The 18,579-nt window shown below is 40.3% G+C and overlaps 1 protein-coding gene across 1 annotated transcript in view; it reads right to left on the bottom strand.

The window, feature by feature from the left end:
- Positions 1-303: 303 nt before the first annotated feature.
- PCTP (phosphatidylcholine transfer protein) overlaps positions 304-18,579 on the bottom strand; it is a 78,134-nt gene continuing 59,858 nt past the window's right edge. Inside the window, exon 6 of the mRNA XM_064367579.1 lies at positions 304-956. Coding sequence (XP_064223649.1) covers positions 876-956 — 81 coding nt within the window. The 3' untranslated portion in view covers positions 304-875. The remainder of the gene's footprint in view (positions 957-18,579) is intronic.

The following is an 18,579-nucleotide window of genomic DNA, read 5'->3' as shown; positions in this document are numbered from 1 at the left end:
AAAAAAGAGAGAGAACAAAACTGACTCCAAAAGCAGAACAGATATAAGAGACAAGCAGGGGTGCTGTGGGCATACTCGGTTCTGGTTTCAGTCAGTTCCTAAGACTCAGGGGCTTCCTCCTTGTGCTTGGGTTCCGTAGATACACCTGTTTCATTATTCTAATTCACCTACATTTTTATAAGTCAGGCTTCAGACATGAATAAGTTATAAATACATTATAAATATACTCTATCGAAATGTGCTGTTAAGGAAGTTTCTGATATGGTTGTACACACGGATACATGAAGAATTTGAAGGCTTAACATGTTTTATATTCCAGGTAAATTTAGAGGTAGAAGTCTTAATCCAAAGATATGAAACTAAAGAATGGCAACAAAAGGCAGGAGGCAAGGTCTGTCAGGGGGAATGCGAATATTCCAATTGCTTCTAAATAACACTGTGCAAAGAGAATTCAAAATTATTAAGTGGTTCTCAAACTTGAGCATGCATGAGAGTCCTCTAGAAGGCTTGTCAAACACAGAGATCTAGGACCGCCTCTAAATGTGTGAATCGGTAGGTCTGCACACAAGGGTTTGCCTTTCTAACAATTTCTGGGGCGATTTGATGCTGTTGGTCTAGGGAACATACTTTGAAAACCACTAATTTTGAAGTCTGGCATTGGGTAAGGAAACTGGGCTGGGAGGTGCATACAAGCACTCAAAAACTTTCCTTTGGGTGGGAGGATACTTCCCTTATTTGGACCAGCACTGTGGATAAATTGTTCATTTTTGAAAAGCCTTTAGAGAAATTCAGAGGAAGTATGTAGAAAGCAGAATTTAAGTTTCTTTGCAGATTGTTCCTTCAAACGTATAAATCTTGGAGGTTACTTGTTATAGTCAGAAAAGACTCTGGATTCCAAGCCTGAGAACTTTGCTTCTGTATCTCATAGTTGCGTCTTTGGGTCTCGGGTTTCTTATCTGTCAAATAAAAGAATTCAAGTATTTTAATCTCAGCTCTAATATCCTCACCTCTATGATGTTGCTCAAATATTACTCCTGAAACTCCCCTGAGTGATATTTCCTAAGCAAACACATTCAAAGACCATCTCTAACCACCTTCTAACTACCTTCTTATCCAGGATCCAAGCTGTCTGTCTTAACAGGCTAAACACCTCAGTCAACACCCTTGTGAAGGACAGAGTGGGTGTCAGTGTGAAGCATGCAGCACTTTGCAGTGTTCCCAGGGAATATATGACTAAAGCTGAACCAAGAGGAAACTGCCCCAGAGGAGAAGCATGCTCTCTTGAAACTCTTAAACCATTTACACTGAATTGTGCTGAAGTTTTTGCAGCACTTTAGAGCCCCAAAAGCCCTCAATTTAGCTTGGAGTCCTGATCAAAACAAATGGGATGTTGTAAATCATACTCCAACGTCCAGGGCCGAGCAGAACACAGGCAGTATTTGATATCCAGCAAAATTTTGTTAGCCCATCGAACATATTGATCAAGGGAATATTCCCTCGTGCCCAGAAGGCTCAGACAAGACACAATTTGATAGACGCATGTGTAAGCCATAGCATTAGGGATTACAAGCAGCAGCTCTCAAAGGCCTAGGGGCATAGTATGTTGCATGAATTTGGAAAACACACTCAGGTTGAAGCCACAGATACTCCTTCAACCAAGTATTTAGGCATTCTTGCCTTTGTTAGAACTGCAAGCAAGGAGAGAACATCACCAATGGATATGCAGGCAAGAGACTTTTAAAAACTGGGATTAGAGGTCAAAGGAGAGAAGAACAAGTTGCTATTTGTGTTCTTCATTCCAAGCCTTCCTGGAGTAGAAATTTATCTTCCTTTTTTCCCACCTTCAAATGTCCTAAGGCAGTAACCATTTTAGAAGGATGCATCTGGATATTAAAATAGTGAGAATAATAATAGCATGTTTCTTTGTGCAATCAGCATTGTAGGTACTAAAAAGCACAGATAATTGAGACACAGAGCTTGCCTTCAAGAATCTCATATCCTCATCTGAGACTGAACTTTAAAAATATACCTCCAACAGCATAGTGACAGAGCTATTGCAGTGTGCAGAAAGAAGAGAGAGAAACCCAAGCTTGCCTGGGTGTTTCTGTTTTGATGGCAAAATGTCTGTTTGACCAAAAGCAGTTAACATATTCCTTGTGTGACCAAGGTGTCCCTGCCAGCTGCTGAAGGGGGAGGGACTGCTGAGATACCTGGTCTCAAGCTGAAGTTCTACATGGGTGGGGGAGGGTTTTCAGGAAGACAACTGTGAGCATAATGCTGACAGTTTCGTTCTGAGGCCTGTGCAGTTCTGAAAGAGGACCAACCATGCAACAGCAGTACTGGAATCCCCTGCAGTATTTGTTAATAACTCGGACCCTAGGGCGTCTCTTCACACCCAGAGAAGCAAAATGTCTAAGAGAAGGAATTCTTACAAGGAAATGAGAGGCAGAAGCATCATGAACATCTTTCTTCATCAACCCCTTAGTTGCACAGTCTACATCAAGAAGGCTAGATGCAAAGAAGTGATCAGAATTCACAGCTTTCTAAACGCTATAGACTTTGCCTCCTCTTTACCCTCTCTAAGACAATGAGAAAAAAAAGTGTATACTGCTTTCTGAAATGTGTAGGAAGAGTCAACATAAGATCCCTGGCTTGTAGTTAAAGTCAGTAAGTTTGAAACATGCTAGGTAAAATCAGTTTCTTTAACGCCAGAAATTTGAGAACATTGAACAGGTTTATATGTGTTGTGAATACTCAAGAGGCTGTGCATCAGTCAAATTCAGCGGCAGATAATAAAACCACTTATTTTAATTAGCAGGGGATTTGATACAAGGAATTGAGAGCTTATAAAATTGTTGGAACACTGGCAATGCAAGCTCCATGCTGGGCCTGCAGGAATAATTTTCAGAATCACAGCAGAATACTAGCTTGCTAAGGGAACTCAGTTACGATCCGGAAACTGCCACAGGAACCGTTCCATGACAGTTAAATAAATATCTCCCTGCCTACTTACCCCAGTTTCAAATTCATTTCTTTGCAAATGCATCTGTCTGGTAGCCTAATCATATCTGGAACTCTAGTGCAAAGGAGTTTGGGAAATATAGGGTTTAGGTAGTAAGTTGGGGGGATGTTGGAACAGATGTTGAGTGAGACAATCTATTGTATACACCACAGGCAGGCCTGGTACACAATATTTCCTTATGTTATTTAAGGCCACAGAACCATTTTTTTACGAAGGCTCTTGAAAAGCAAGTGTTTCAGGGAGCACCTTTTCACAAATACTAACCCAGGTCTGTCTCTTCATTGACAAGGAAGGAAGCTGATGCCCAAGGAGGTCGGCTACTTGGCTGTTGCTACCCAGTGAATTATCAGCAGAACAAAGAGGGCATGGAGCCAGGTGTAACACTCCTCAGTTGTCCAGCCTTGCTTCCTGCACCGCAGAGTGCCTTTGTTTCACTTTTAAGGAAGCTCGAACTGAACTCCTGAATTATGCAACAATAGAGCAAGCTAATAAGCTCTCCTGAACCTCCAATTAAGTACAAGGATAATTACACCCTGTAGTTAGGAGAGCAGCTGAGACTGGGAGTATTACAGAAACTGTCAGCTACCAAGTCACTTCTTAAACCTGGTGTTTCATCCTTGCTGCTTTTGGAGGGAAAGCGGGAGGAGAAGAAGAAAACCTCTTTGTCTCAGCCCACTTTGGATAGCCCTTCATCGATTGAATGAACTCTTCTCCTATATGGGTAAAAGAGAAGAAGCCTGCTGCCCCTGCCCTCCAAACCTGGCTGGAAGAGAAGCAGCTGGCCACTGGCAAGAGGGTTTTCTATTAGGAACACATCTGCCTTTTTATCAGTTTTGACCTCATGTTTTCAGCCACCCCTCTGAAATCTAATTTTTCTCCTGCAGGACTATTATACTGCTGCCTCACAGCAACCGGCCTTACACCAGTTCATGGGCTCCTAGGCATGTCTAAGCCTTCTCCCAGAAATCTGATTTCAACATGCCAATCTCCATCTCCTCTGACCCCTCAACTAAAGATTACTTTTTCTGTGTGTTTCTCTGCTCAGCACTTACTAATGTGTTTGTTTTGCACTGTTTGAATTATTCTGACTTATTAATGTCACATGTTTTTTCTACAGTGTAATTGCAGCCCTCCTAGGATACCTCAGATTATTAAAAAATAAAAGCAATTGTTTCAGTGGTGGGAAGGAAACCCTCTTTCAGATTCACAACAACGTCATTTTTCCTGTCATAATTTGGAATTTTAACAACCAATTTTCATTTTTAAGGTGACAGGTACACTTTTCATTTAGCAAGCGGAAAATGATAAAGCAGCTGATCAAAACTGACAAAATCTAAGCTAAAAGAAAAAAAAATCACTGACTAGCCAGAAAATCAGACCCAAATCAACATGTTCCTAGTCTGTCAACAAAAATTGCAGTGCAGTTAACAACTGTCAGAAGTAAACAAAAAAAACCAAAACAGTCAGTCATTCAGCCACAGCAGCAGAACTTTCTAGTTTATGGTTTTCAAACCACCTCCCCATACTCCACACCACAGTCAAATCTCCTGGGAGCTTTGAAAAGCTCCCTGATGCCCAGGTTTTAGCCTAGATTGATTAAGTGGAGATCTCTGCGGGTGGAACCCAGACATCAGTATTTTTAAGACTTTCTAGGGGGTTCATATTGTACAAGGTTGATTGCTCATTACAAATTCTCATCAACAGAATTCAAGTAGTATAAATTCTTACATTTAATTCAACATGCTACAGCTATTTGATATCATAAAAACACAGACAGTAGGAAACATTCCTGAAATGCTTTACAAGTGTACAACACTTTGCAAAATAAAAAAGCAATTTCACATCTCATTTAATCTTCCCATTAGCCCCATGACTCATGGCCCTTTTTTATAAATGAGAAAGCTGAAGCTCAGAAAAGCTGAATGCATTGTCTGATGCCATATAACCAAGACGTGAAAACACAAGACACCATCTGTGGATTCTGGTCTCAGTGGCAACACATCCCAAAACATAGAAAGTTCTTCTACAAGCTTGTAAAGGGTGTGTCTCTGTGTGTGTGTATTTAAATTATTATACAAACTGTACGGATGAGGCACCTGAGGCTCAGAGGTGGTAAAATTAGTCAAGATCACAGAGTTGAGGCCAGAAACCATGTCTCTCACCTATAATCCCAGCACTTTGGGAGGCCAAGGCAGGTGGATCACCTGAGGTCAGGAGTTCAAGACCAGCCTGATCAATATTGTGAAAACCCATCTCTACCAAAACTACAAAAATTAGCCAGGCATGGTGGCGTGTACCTGTAGTCTCAGCTATTTGGGAGACTGAGACGGGAGAATTGCTTGAACCAGGGAGGCAGAGGTTGCAGTGACCTGAGATCACACCATTGCACTCCAGCCTGGACAACAGAGCAAGACTCCATCTCTAAATAAACAAACAAACAAACAGTCACCCAGTGTAGACTTGAACATCTATAACTCTTCTACCAAACTGACTCACTAGATGAAGTATAAGTATGTCTTTTTCTTTTTTTCCACATATTGGCCTTTGAAGCTCCTTTCTGCACCTCTTGATCATATCTTGGGCAAATCTCTACCTGTATATCCACTCGGATTTTACAAAGTCTGGCTTAATTATTAGTCTCATCTTGAACTCAGCCCCACTGTCTCCTCCTCTCTCTCCAGTGCTACCTTTCCCCTGGCTCTGGTCCTCAGTAATGATTGTTACAGGGGTCTGCTCCTTCATTCCTGGGACACTTTCTCCTCCTCTGCGTCTCTTCCATTTTTAACATGTAGGGGACTGGGAAGAAGACTTGAGGGAAAGGAGCAAGAAGCTCTTTGTCTTGACTGGGGCCCTACGTGGTACTCCCTTGGCTGTTATGCCCATTAGGAAGCAGAAGTCCAAATACCTGTTTCCTTAAAGTGATTCATGCCCACTTTTCAGGAGGTCCTGTACTGCTGCATGCTCTCATCTTGCCCCGTCCCCCATCTTCTGCTATTGTCTACAGCTCTTACTACTGGGGTCCCTCACCCAGAAGCCAGCCCTTTTGGGCACTGTTTTGGGTTAAATTGCTCCTCGCTGCCCCCCTCCCCCACACAAAGACACATTGAAGTCCTAATCTCATACCTGTAAATGTGACTTTACCTAGAAATGGGGTTTTTCTAGATGTAATCAAGTTAAGACGAGGTCATTAGGGTGGGTCCTAATCCAATGACTGATGTCATAAAAAGAGGAAATTTGGAAACAGACATACAAAGAGAAGAGAACACCATGTGAAAGCACGGATATGGAGGGAAGACAGCCATGTGAAGATGAAGGCAGAGGTTGGAGTGATGCTGCCAGCCACAAGCTGGGAACATCTGGGCAGGCAGAAACTGGAAGATGCAGGCAACAGTCCTCTGCTAAAGGGAACACAGCCCTGCTGATACCTTTGTTTCAGACGTCTAGCCCCTGAAACTGTGAGAGAACACGTTGTTGTTTTAAGCCACCCAGTTTGTATTACTTTGTTACAGCAGCCCTCGGAGGCTAATACAGACATTGTTCTGCTAAAATGGTCCAAGTCCAACTACCTATTCCTTTCTCACATAGGAAACTTACACCTCCTTGCTTCTCTAATTGGTTATAGAAGAGTTTAGTATACCAATTTTCTGTTCCTTTGCTTCCCACCACAGAGTGCCCCTAGAAAGTTCCCTGCCTCCAAAATTTTCTGAGTGAGAAACAGTAGCAGGTACTATATTAATATATACCCTCCAACGCAAACAGCATAAAATTCAGCTGTCAAAAACTACTCCACGATGCTTACTTTGCTGGGAGCAACAGAGTGGTTTTACATGACCCGCATCCTAATAAGCTTCTCACCAGGGAGGGATAAGCTAAGCCCCAATTCCAGCAGGTCCTCTCTCTGACTCCCATCAATTTCTCCGAGTGTTTTCTCAGTGCTTCCCTTAATTAGCCTAGACTTTCATTGAAAAAAAAAAAAGAAAAAAAAACACCTGTAATTCTTTTTGCAGAGAGACAGAATGGAGTAAGTTCTTATCAGGAACCCTTTAACCCCTGGTCCCAGTGATGTCTCCTCTAATGGGGAATGTTCCAATTTTGGAGACTACAGTAGGTTGATAACAGCAAAACAAGTTCTGCCACCCTCTTAGTGAGTCCTGCTGGGATATGACTAGTAGATCTTTTTAAAATACAGGTGTTTCTGCTAATGCTGTGTAACAAGCTGCCCCAAAATCCAGTAGCTTAAATAATAAGCATTAAAAGACACCGTGCCATCAGCTGGGCATTCTCGTTGCTGTGGGCCAGGCTTAGCTGAATTTAGCTGAGCTTATTCATGCGTCTGTGGTCAGCTGTGGATGGCAGGAGGCTGGCTGAACATTGAACTAGGATGTAATTGGTTGGTGGTTGGCTGGGGTGTCTTGACTTCGTGTTCCTCCTTTTCCAGCAGATCAAGGCTTGTTGTCACTGGGGCTGAGCAGGATTCTAAGTGAGTGGCAGAAGCATGCAAAGCCTCTGGAGACCTAGAATTGTAAGTGGCACACTGCTACTATTTGCATGAAAGAAGTCACAGCTTAGCTCAGATTCAAGGTGTAGGGAAATAGACTTTGCCTCCTTAGTGAGAGAAAGTGCAAAGTCCAAGTCAAATAGCAAAGCGATTGGATACAAGGAGCAATAAAGAAATCTGGCCAATTTTTTTTTTTTTTTTGCAATGTACCACAATAGGTAAAATTTTTATATGTTGTTGTATATTAATCAGGTTAAATTACATCAAATGCTATAATAAACAACCAACAAAAAATCTTAGTGGTTTTTTTCTTGTTCACAATTCAGTCCAATGAAGGCTGGTGGGTGTTGGAGAGAGAATAATGTTGGAGTCAAATAAGTTTTCAAGGTTCCAAATTGGATTCCTCCTTCTTCTAACACCTCAGAATTACCTTATGAATACTCCGCATGTAGCCAGCCCTCAGGTGAAAGAAGTAAGAGCGTGTGAAGGATCATGTAGGATGTCTCAGAGGCCAAACCCAGAGTGGCTTACATCGTTTCCACTGGCCTGAACGTGGCTATGATTTCATGAGCCATCTAACTGCAAAGGCATCTGAGAAGCTTCTTTGATTTAGCTAAAAGCTAAATGCTTTTAGCTCCTGTCTTTAGCTTTATGGCTGTAGCCCAAATCCTAAGGCAACAGGAATCCCAACCAATATCCTTTTCACCAATTTCAGTGTTCTTTCCTCCATACACCCAAGAGGACTGCTGGCACCGGGCTTAAATCAGATCACCTTTTATTACTATAATAATAATAATTATTATTATTATTTTGCTTGTCTTTTAATCCTTTGGAGATGGATACCTTCATGAAGCATGGAGTTTCCTCAGATAGGGGAACAGGATGAAATTAGCACCCTAGAGTCATCATCTGTTTCTGACAGCCCTGCTCTAGATGGGGATTTGCTTGTGCATCTAAAACCTGCTAAGCCTTTACACTCAAGTACTCCTGTACCTTCCTAGATTTTGTACCTGTTCCAGAGGAGCCCATGTGAGGACGTTCTTGAACTCTGCTCTTTCATGAGCAGAGAACGCTTCTCACTGTCACACATTCAGTGTTCCTCTCCAACATCATTTGCTCACCAAGCCACAAAAAACTCCCCAGATGATGAGACCTGGTACACTGGGTTCAAATTCCAGCTCTGCTACTTACACTTAACTGTGTGATCTCTGGCCAACTACCTAACTTTTCTGATCCTCAATTTTCTCATCTTTCACATTAGAATGATCCACTTTCTGGGGTGATAGTGAGGGCAATCATGACTGGAAAGCACCTACACAAGGCTGGCACTCTGTCATACTATTTCTCTTCTTCTTTCCTCCGTCCTCTTCCCCACCTCCAGTGACCACATAAGTGCAGTGAGAATGAGGAGGAATGGGATTGGAATTAGACGGAGCTCTATTAAGTGATGTGTTTGGAGGCAGATGCGATGGAGAGGTGGCATATAACTTGCCTGTGAATGTTTAAATATGCGTTAAGGATCCTGGAGTCATGGAGTTCAGAGAAACCTGTTTTCATTCTTCCAAGGAAGAATTTTTAAAGAAATATTATGGGCAGAGAGGCTTAAGATTTAATATGAAGATATGCATTTTTCTCACAGTTGTGGGACCTTTTCACCATAGTACCATCTTCTAGTAATTTGGAAGTTCACCCACATGTCACTTTTGTTCCAAACCTGCAAATCTATGATAGGTCCTAAGGCGATGCCTGTGTAGTAAAAAGATGACTCTGCCTTCCCCTGGCAGCAGGTGTTAAATTATCACTAGATGGCAGTAACATCTAACACTTAATTTGGTGAATGATCAAACCATTTACCTTTGCTTTCCTTTTGCTTCTCTAATTCAAACAAGCATTCACTCAACACAAAAACTGAGACATCTTTGAGCTCATCTCAGTCCTTATTTTGAAGCTGACTTGGAGACTCACAAAATTTAAAAAGGAAAAGAATGGGGCATGTCTCAAGCTACAAGCAACAAACTTCTCAGTGGGCTCTCAGAGTTCCAATTAAAAGACTTCACCCATGCCCAGGACATAGAGAAAAAGATCAAGTATCTAATACCCTCCATATTGGACAAAAGGTAATGAATTTGAACAAATTACTTTTTTTCTCAAACAAGAAAAAAAAAAACATTAAAAAATAATGTATGCACCTGGTGGGGATGAGGCTACTCTCCTTAACATAAGAGCCATTTTGTTCTCCAAACAAGTTTATTTTGAACTTCATTTTTATTTTTTCTCCCAGATCCCTCTCTCTTACTCCCAAATTTATTTCTACACTCAATGCTTTTTTTTTTTTTCAAGACATCATTAGAATGAAGATGAAAGAGAAAGACTGAAACATTAAAAAGGACTGGCAATGTTATAAAATCTATACCATGCTCTGAGTGTACCAAGGAATCTGGGGCTGTGGATCCCAAGATGTTCAGTCCCAGAGAACTTGCAGGTATTCCTGGGCCCAAAGCCTTGGTGTTCTCTAAGGCTAAATTTGTCCTTCAAGGAGACTAAATATAAAACCCAGGTCCACTTATCTCTGTGGTCACAGACCAAGTGACCTACTAAATGTCCAGCAGGCCTAATAAATGTTGATACCAAAAACTTCCCTCCCACCATGAAGTAGTTCCAATTACAGTTGACCATTGTTTGAGACTTTGACGTTAGAAACTTCGCATTGTTGCCTATAGTATTATCAGGCTCCTGTAAATCGGAGCAGGAATTAGTTTGAGACATGCACTAATTAGTCTGAGACATGCACTGAGATGGAGCATGCCTGCTGTCCTTGGGGCTGTACCTGTTCCCATCTTCGTTTTGGAAATGGCAATACTAACAATCTAGTAAGTGGAGCCTACACTTAGATTGGTGGAAATTAACCAGTTTAACAGGCAGGTGGGTGCACTCTCCAAGGTCTTTCTAAGCAAGAAGACCCAGGTGAGTCACTGAAACTAGGATCTCCAGAATTGGGACTAGTGTATTAGACAAGTTGATTGTTTGGATTAAAAAGAGGGCATCCAGGTTGCAGTTCTATTCTATGGGCTGAGTGAATGTAGGTGGAGAAGATAAGAAAAGGGGGCTCCCACCCAAACTTAGTCCCCTGTAGTCATTAATACCTCCAGTAGATCTAATTGGCAGCAAAGAGTGTGGGAACCCTTCAGTCACCTGGGGCCATTAAGTCTCAAGTGTAGGCAGTAGGCTTAACATGACACCAGTCTACAATAGGGAATCATGCAGCATTATTCATCTCCTTCAGGAATAGCTCAGGTGGAGCTGTGCCTGCAGCTGTGGAGCATCAGCAGAGCTAGCTGTGACCAGCTGGGGACACAAAAGTAGTGAAAGCAAGGCTGGGGCTAATGCAGCATTGAAAAAGTTGTGTCTCTGCACATGTCCAAAACAGTTGCCACTTAGGAGCTCTCTTGACAATTGCCTGGACTACAAGCCACTGAAAATAACATTTCCTATCACAAGGAATTGATATGCAAGATTGGCATACAGAAGGGGACACGAGAAGCCATCGTTTTGCTTTGAAGGGAAAATCCAAGAATGCTGTTTCCTTCTCTTGTCAGTTTCTTATGTATTTACTTTCAAATTTTGCGTCTTCAGTGAATAAAAAAGATCTGCTGATGAGAAGACAGGGAGAAGAAAGGAGAGTTCTGAGGAGGAAGCTTTGCCATCATTGTAATATAAGCAGTTCCCAACTGCTACTTTTTAGTCATTAGAGAAAAAATGTTTTAAAGAATGAACTTAGTTGTTTTTTCTTCTTAGAAATTTTAACTTTGGGTATAGAGCATTCTGTCAATGGTAAAGATAACATATCCCACCTGGAATGACAGTGGAGGTCATTTTTAAAATTTATCAGCAACATAGAATAAATATTTGTAGTACTAGGGTAAAAATTCTGACAGAGCATTGTAGCTACTTAGAGGAGAAAATTTTCAATTTTACCCTTTGTTGACCAACTAAGTAACTGACCTCTAAAAAATTGATAATCATATCCATCAAGTGACAATGGAACTTTTTTCATTACAATACGAACTCCAAGAGGGCAGGGAGTTTTGTCCATTTTATTCACTGCTGTCTTTGCAGTACATAGATGATAGTGAACACATGGCAAATATTGTGAATAAATGAATTAATTCAGGGTTTATGAGAGAAACCAATGAGATAAGAAATGATACCTGCACCCATTTCAGTGTTTCAACAGGGACTTAGCTTCTTTTCTCATGTCTTTATCATGTTCTTCCTCTTCCTTCCACTCAATCTATTGCAGAGTGCTTGTGTTTGCCAAAAACTGGATAAAATCTCTCTGATTCTGAGTTTCCACTTGATTCTGCTTTGATTCTAAAGAATCCAATGGAAAGAGCATAGGATGAGAGTAAGTACAGCCACAAAAATTCCTGGGGATACTTCAGGATGCACAGAATAAGGGGTTTGGACAGTCCTGGAAGGAGGCAATTCCCCTTCTGCCTCTGGATTGTGAGCAATTGAATGAATATGTTGCTTCCCTTTGGGACTTAAATTTTGTTATGTGAGTTGCTCTTTAGCCTCTGTCTCAAAAGCCCTGCAAGAATAACCATGTGCATAGTTAATACCCTCACTGAAATATTCCAACTGACAAAGGGTACCATTGTGCCATTTTCCACAAAACGGTAACCAGGCCTGTGGCTTCTTTCAGACTTGGATTACTGTAGGCTCTTCAGTCACCTTTTGTCCAAGAAGAGGCCACAGTCAAGGTACTGATTCTGCCAAACTCAATTAAACGTCCTGAAATGTTTTCCAACATTCGGAATTTGACAAGATCCCAGCACATTTGGCTTGGGTCTCCCTTTCCCCTTAATTACTGAGCCCAAACAGAAAATGTAATCCATCTGCTTCACAGTCATTTTCCCAAAACTCATCCAAATGTTCCTTGGTGAGAACTATTTGATGTCTTTGTCTTGTGGGCTTAACACCTTCCTTCTCACGTTTTGTTTCTTGGAACTAGGAAGCCAACAGAGGCAATGGTAACAGGACTCAGTTTCAAACACAAGACATAATCTGTAAAATCAGGTGCTGGGGGTGGAGGATCAAGAGTCTCACCTCCAGAATGACAGCTGTGACATATCTGAGGGAGAATTAAGGGAGCCTCTAGAACAAATATGTCCTTAGAAGGCAGGAGAGTACAGTTAACTGAGGATAGATTCCTTGCCACCCCATATCCACAGCGCCTATTGTGAACACCCCCACCTTGTACACAAGGAGTTTCACAAGATCCATCTAACATCCTTTTGTAAGACTGTGAAACTCACTGCAAAGTGAGACAAAAATGAGTTAAAATCCTAACTAGTAAGGTAATTAATAGTTTTGTAAACTTGGGCAATTTCCTTATCTCTGATCTCATGTTTCCCTTTGTAAATAAAAATAAAACTTTCCTGGCATATTTATTATGAGACTTAGGTAAGATTATATAGTTCAGCACAGTACCGAGCATTTAGAAAGTACTAAATTAACAACAGCTATTTGCATTGTTGGTTTTTATGACAGCTTTATTGAGATATAATTCACATACCATGTAATGAACCAATTTAAAATATACAATTTAATGGTTTTTAGTAAATTACAGAGTTGTACAACCATCATTACAATAAATTTTAGAACATTTCATCACCCCAAAAACAGGCTTCATATCCATTAGCATCACTCCCCAGTTCTTAATCTCAAGCAACCACTAATTTACTCTTTGTATGGATTTGCCTTTTCTGAACATTTCACATACATGAAATGATATATGATCTTTTGTGACTGACTTCTTTTATTTGACATAATGTTTTCAAAGTTCATCCATGTTGTAGCATGTATCAGTACTTCATTGCCAAATAATATTTCATTGTACAGATATACTACATTTTATTCAATCATTAGTCATTGGAAATTTGGACTATTTCCATTATTTGACTATTATAAATAATGGTCCTATGGACATTTATGTGCAAGTTTGTGTGTTGACCTATGTTTTTATTTCTTTTGGATCTATATTTAAGAGTAGAATTTCAAAGTCAAATGTTAACCTTTTGAACACTAAAACTCTTGTGTTTAACATTTTAAAAAACTTCCAGGTATTTTCCAAAGTGGCTGCACTATTTAACACTGCTAAAAGGAATGTTAAATAGTGCAGCCACTATTCATATCCTTGCCAACACTTGTTATTATTCATCTTTTTCATTATAGCCACCCTAATGGGTGTGAAGTGGCATCTCACTGCAGTTTTAATTTGCATGTCCCTGGTTGCTAATGATGTTGAACATACTGTATGTACTTATTGGCCATTTGTGTATCTTCTTTGGAGAAATGACTATTCAGATCCCTTTCCATTGTTTAATTGAGTTTTTGTCTCTTGTTGTATCATTTGTTTCCGTATTTTAGATACAAGCCTTGCTGTAGCCTGAATATGTTTCCTCAAAATTCATATGTTAAAATCTAATCACCAATGTAATAGTATTAAGAGGTAGGGCCTTTAGGGGGTGATGTTATGTGAGTAGAACTCTCATGAATGAGATTAATGACCTCACAAAAGAGGTTCAAGGGAGCTATTCATCCCTTTGGACCTTTCATTCCTTCCATCACTCGAGGACCTAACAACAAGGCACTATCTCAGAAGCAGAGAGCAGCTCTCACCAGCCCCTAGATTTACTAATGTCTTAATCCTGGATGTCCCAGCCTTCAGAACTATGAGAAATAAATTCCTATTACTTATAAATTACCTGCTCTGCTGTATTTTGTTATAGCAACAGGAATGCCCCTTATCACTGCTTTGGGTACAGTAGTGAAATTATATATATATAGATATATAATTTGCAGATATTTTCTCCCATTCTGTGCACTGTCTTGTCACTTTCTTTATGGTTTCCTTCGAAGCATGTAAGTCACTAATTTTAATAAAGTTACATGTATTTTGTTTATTTTTTGCTTATACTTTTGGTGCTATATCTAAGACATTATTGTGAAATCCATTAAAAAATGCCTCTATATTTTCTTTTAAGAATTTTATAGCTTTAGCTCCTACATGTAAGGTCTTTGATCTATTTTGAATTAATTTTTATATATGGTGACAGGGGATCTAACTCCATTGTTTTGCATATGGATATCCAGTTGTTTCAGTACCATTTGTTGAAAAGCTTCTTCTCCCATTGAATTCTCTTGATACCTTCATGAAAAACCAATTTATTGTAATTGAGAGGGTTTATTCCTGAGCTCTCAATTCTATTCTATTGATTTATATATCAATCCTCATGTCAGTACAACATTGTCTTGATTACTGTAGATTTGTAGTTATTTATTTATTTATTTATTTATTTATTTATTTATTTATTTTAGGCAGGATCTCACTGTTTTTGCAGTGGTGTGGTCACAGCTCACTGTAACCTTAAGGACTCAAGCAACCTACACCTCAGCCTCCTAAGTAGCCAGGACCACAGGTGCATACTATCATGCTTGGCTAATTTTCTAATTTATTTATTTTGTAGATACGGGATCCTTTATATTTCCCAGGCTGGTCTTGAACTCCTGGACTAAAATGATCCTCCCACCCCCCACCTCAACCTCCCAAAGTGCTAGAATTGCAGGCATGAGCTACTGCACCAGGCCTATGGTAAATTTTTACTTCAGGAACTGTGAAACTTCTAATTTTGTTCTTATTTTTCAAGATTGCTTTTCTATATACAAAATTATGTATCTTCAAATGGATAGTTTTGCTTTTTCCTTTCTAATCTTAATGTCTTTTATTTCTTTTCTTGCCTAATTACCCTGGCTAAAGCCTCCAGTACAACTTTGAATAAGAGTGATAAGAGCAGACACCTTGGTCTTATTTCTGATCTTAAGGGGAAAGCTTTTAGCCTTTTACAATTAAGTATGATGTTAGCTGTGGTTTGTTCATAAACAACTTTTAGCATGTTGGGGAAGTTCCTTTCTATTTCTAGTTTGTTATGTGTTTTGTATCATGAAGGGGTGTTACTGTTATTAAACAACAGTGCTGTTATTTTCTTTTTCCCTTTTTCCCTCTCTTCTTACCTCTTTTGATTTCTTTCCAGAGCCTGGTAGGACACCAGGACAACATCAGGAAAGAGGAAGCCACAGGCTGCCATGCATTCATTCCCTGAAGTGTCCTATGAGCCAACATCTGCCACCTCCTCCCTCCTGTCCACCCTTCTGACCTAACAGTGCCCTTGCTGTTCTGGCACACGATGCACCCCTACTACTTTGATCTGCTTCACTGGCTTACTGTCTTCCAGTTTTGGGGTCTGTGGCTTCCTGTCACTCTTATTCATGGTTCAGATTCCTTTTCTACCTCTTTGCAGGTGTCCTACACTGCTTTGGCAGCTACTGGTGTTTGGAAAGCTAAAGGCTATTTTCCAGAAAGAAGAATTTCCTTTTCACTACTGTACCCAATTTAATTCCACAAATATTTCATGAGCACTTTTTTTCATGCCAGTCATTGTTCTTGTTTGATCCTGGTAATACTGGCAATAACCCTATGAAGTTGTTTTTGGTTTGGCCCATTTTACAGAAAAGAAAACAGAGCCTCCATATAGCTAGGTAGTTTGTCCAAGTGCTACGTACATGCATGGTAAGTGGTATAACTAGAATTTGATGACAGATCTGCAAGATCTGCTTAGAGCAAAAAAGAGTGATGGCCACACAGTGACAAATGCTGAGATAGAACTCAGGGTACCAGTTGCCATGTTGGAAAATCCAGGAAGAGCTAGGAAAGTGGTCTTGTTTAAAACCCAAGGCTGCTATTGATCTGGCCTCTGCCAACTTGTCTGATCTCATCTTTCAAAAAACACATGCCTACCAACCCAAGACATACTCAACCACATCATGCTATCTCTGTTTCTGTGCTTTTTCATATACTGGTCCCTCTGCCTTAGCCAAACTGCCTCCCCCATGTAATTATGAACTTCTAGATGCCTGGCTAACTCTTATTCTTACTTCAAGACCCAACCTTGGATTAGTTTCTCCTGAAAAGTCTTCTGACCCACCCCAAGCTGTGCACCATCATATCCTGTACATACCTGTATCTTGGTACTCACTACTCTTATGTCTTACTCCCTTTCCCTCTCCCCTATGACCAATCACCAATACACCCTGAGCCCTTTGAGGTAGAGTTATGCTTAGTTTTCCCATGTAACCCCCAGGACCCAGGATAGTTCCTGGCCCATAGTTGGTTCTTAGCCATGGTTTTTTGAATCACTAATTGAAATCTTTGGGATGAGGTCTTGTAGACAGATGCCCTCTCTGATTAGATTTAAATTTTCTTTCTGCCCAAATAGATTAAAAGCTGCAACGTTTTCTTGTTCTCTTTCATACTGAGGAATCTGAATCCTAAACCAAGGAGTTCAAGCCTGTAAAATTTGAGCTTAAGACAGTGAAGCTACTTTTCCACTTTGTACAAGACAACTCATAGTCACTTCTCCATGAGGAGATCTCACCAAAGATGATAATCCAAAGGAGGAAACCAAGGACCTCACTTTAAATGCACAGCAAAAGCACCCTTCCATTCTACTGGAAGAACTGAACTTGGGTTCTTCCCCACATCTAGGGATCTGCTGTCAAGGCCGCCTTTAGGTTAAAAAGCACAAGACATTCATTCCTTCAGCTATTAAACAAAATAACTTGACTTCTGGCTCAATGCCAGCTCAGTGAAAATAAGCCAACTGCAAGAAGAAGAATTTTCTGGACTCTGTGGCAACTCTTAGAGCAAAGTTTTAGCACAGCTACTTTTCACTTTCTCCTCCAAGAGAAAGCTGTGAGGTCAGGTCCAGGATGACAATGCCCAACAACCCCCAAAAGACTCCTGGTTTTCGTCCTTGCCAATTTCCCTCCAAACCCTGGCACAACTTGGGCTGAAAACACACATGCTATTTTCATTTAAGCATGAATGCTGATCCACCGGGTATTTTTTTCCTGGGTTTTCTGTTAACTCTGTCTACAAAATGTGGTTTTAAGAAATATTACTCCTGGTCATTTATCTAACAGACCATACGGTGATCTGTAAGCTCCATCTTTCTTGCCGCTTTCACATTCTATTAAAACGGGATCTTTTACCAGGAAATTTACTCAGACGGGGGAGTTCATTTGAGGTTAAAACTGTAAAGTGGCCAATTATCTCTCAGTCATTGGTTGCATATGATCTTTACCCCAAGCTTTGGAAATAAAGACAACATTTAGCAAACGTTCTGCTCCAAAGCTAATGTTTTGGAAAGAATAACAGCATGTTGGGAATAAATTACATGGTCTTTAGTGCATTTTAGTGTTATTGCCTGTTAACACGCAGCGTGGTGTGCCAACTCATAAGAGAACTCCAGTCTTCTAGGGAATCGATTTCTGATTTGTTGAGCTGATGGCGTCCGTGTTATATCATTGAACAGACAAGGAGTACAGGGGGCCATGTCTGTGGGACCTCACCTAGGGGAAGCTATGACTCATAGGTTGTCTTTCCATTCTGATACTATCCAGACCATTAACACGCTGTGGGTAATGGCATATGAGGTCTTTCATCTAGGACTATCCAGTTACCCACTCATGAGCTATATTGATCCTAAAAGAGTCATTTAACATACCTAAATCAAGTAACTAATTTAGCCTTGCTAAAAGGCCTACCAGGTATGAGGTTTTTGGCCAGGCTCTGTGGAAGAAAAGTAGAATGCTTAAAAACAGCTTTGATTCCACTTACATGAAATATCTAAAATAGACAAATTCATAGAGACAAAAAATTAGATTAGTGGTTTCTTAGACCTGGGAGGGCAGGAGGATTGGAGAGTGTTGGATAAAACATTTGGGATTTCTTTGGGGGTGATCATGAAAATGTTATAAAATTGATTAAGATGATGGCTGCCCAACTCTAAAAATATAATAAAAGCCACTGAAGCATATACTTTAAATGGGTTAATCATATGATATGTGAATGATATCTCAATAAAGCTGTTAAAAAATTGAAGAAGAATCTTGTCCTCATGAAGAGAGGAAATGTTAGTAATTTCAGGTAGAAATC

The sequence above is a fragment of the Aotus nancymaae genome, unplaced genomic scaffold (assembly GCF_030222135.1).
Source record: "Aotus nancymaae isolate 86718 unplaced genomic scaffold, 86718_ANA_hifiasm-v0.15.2.pri h1tg000072l, whole genome shotgun sequence".
Lineage (NCBI taxonomy): Eukaryota > Metazoa > Chordata > Mammalia > Primates > Aotidae > Aotus > Aotus nancymaae.
Note: the sequence above shows the minus strand (reverse complement) of the source record. Positions and strands in the feature narration are given on the sequence as shown.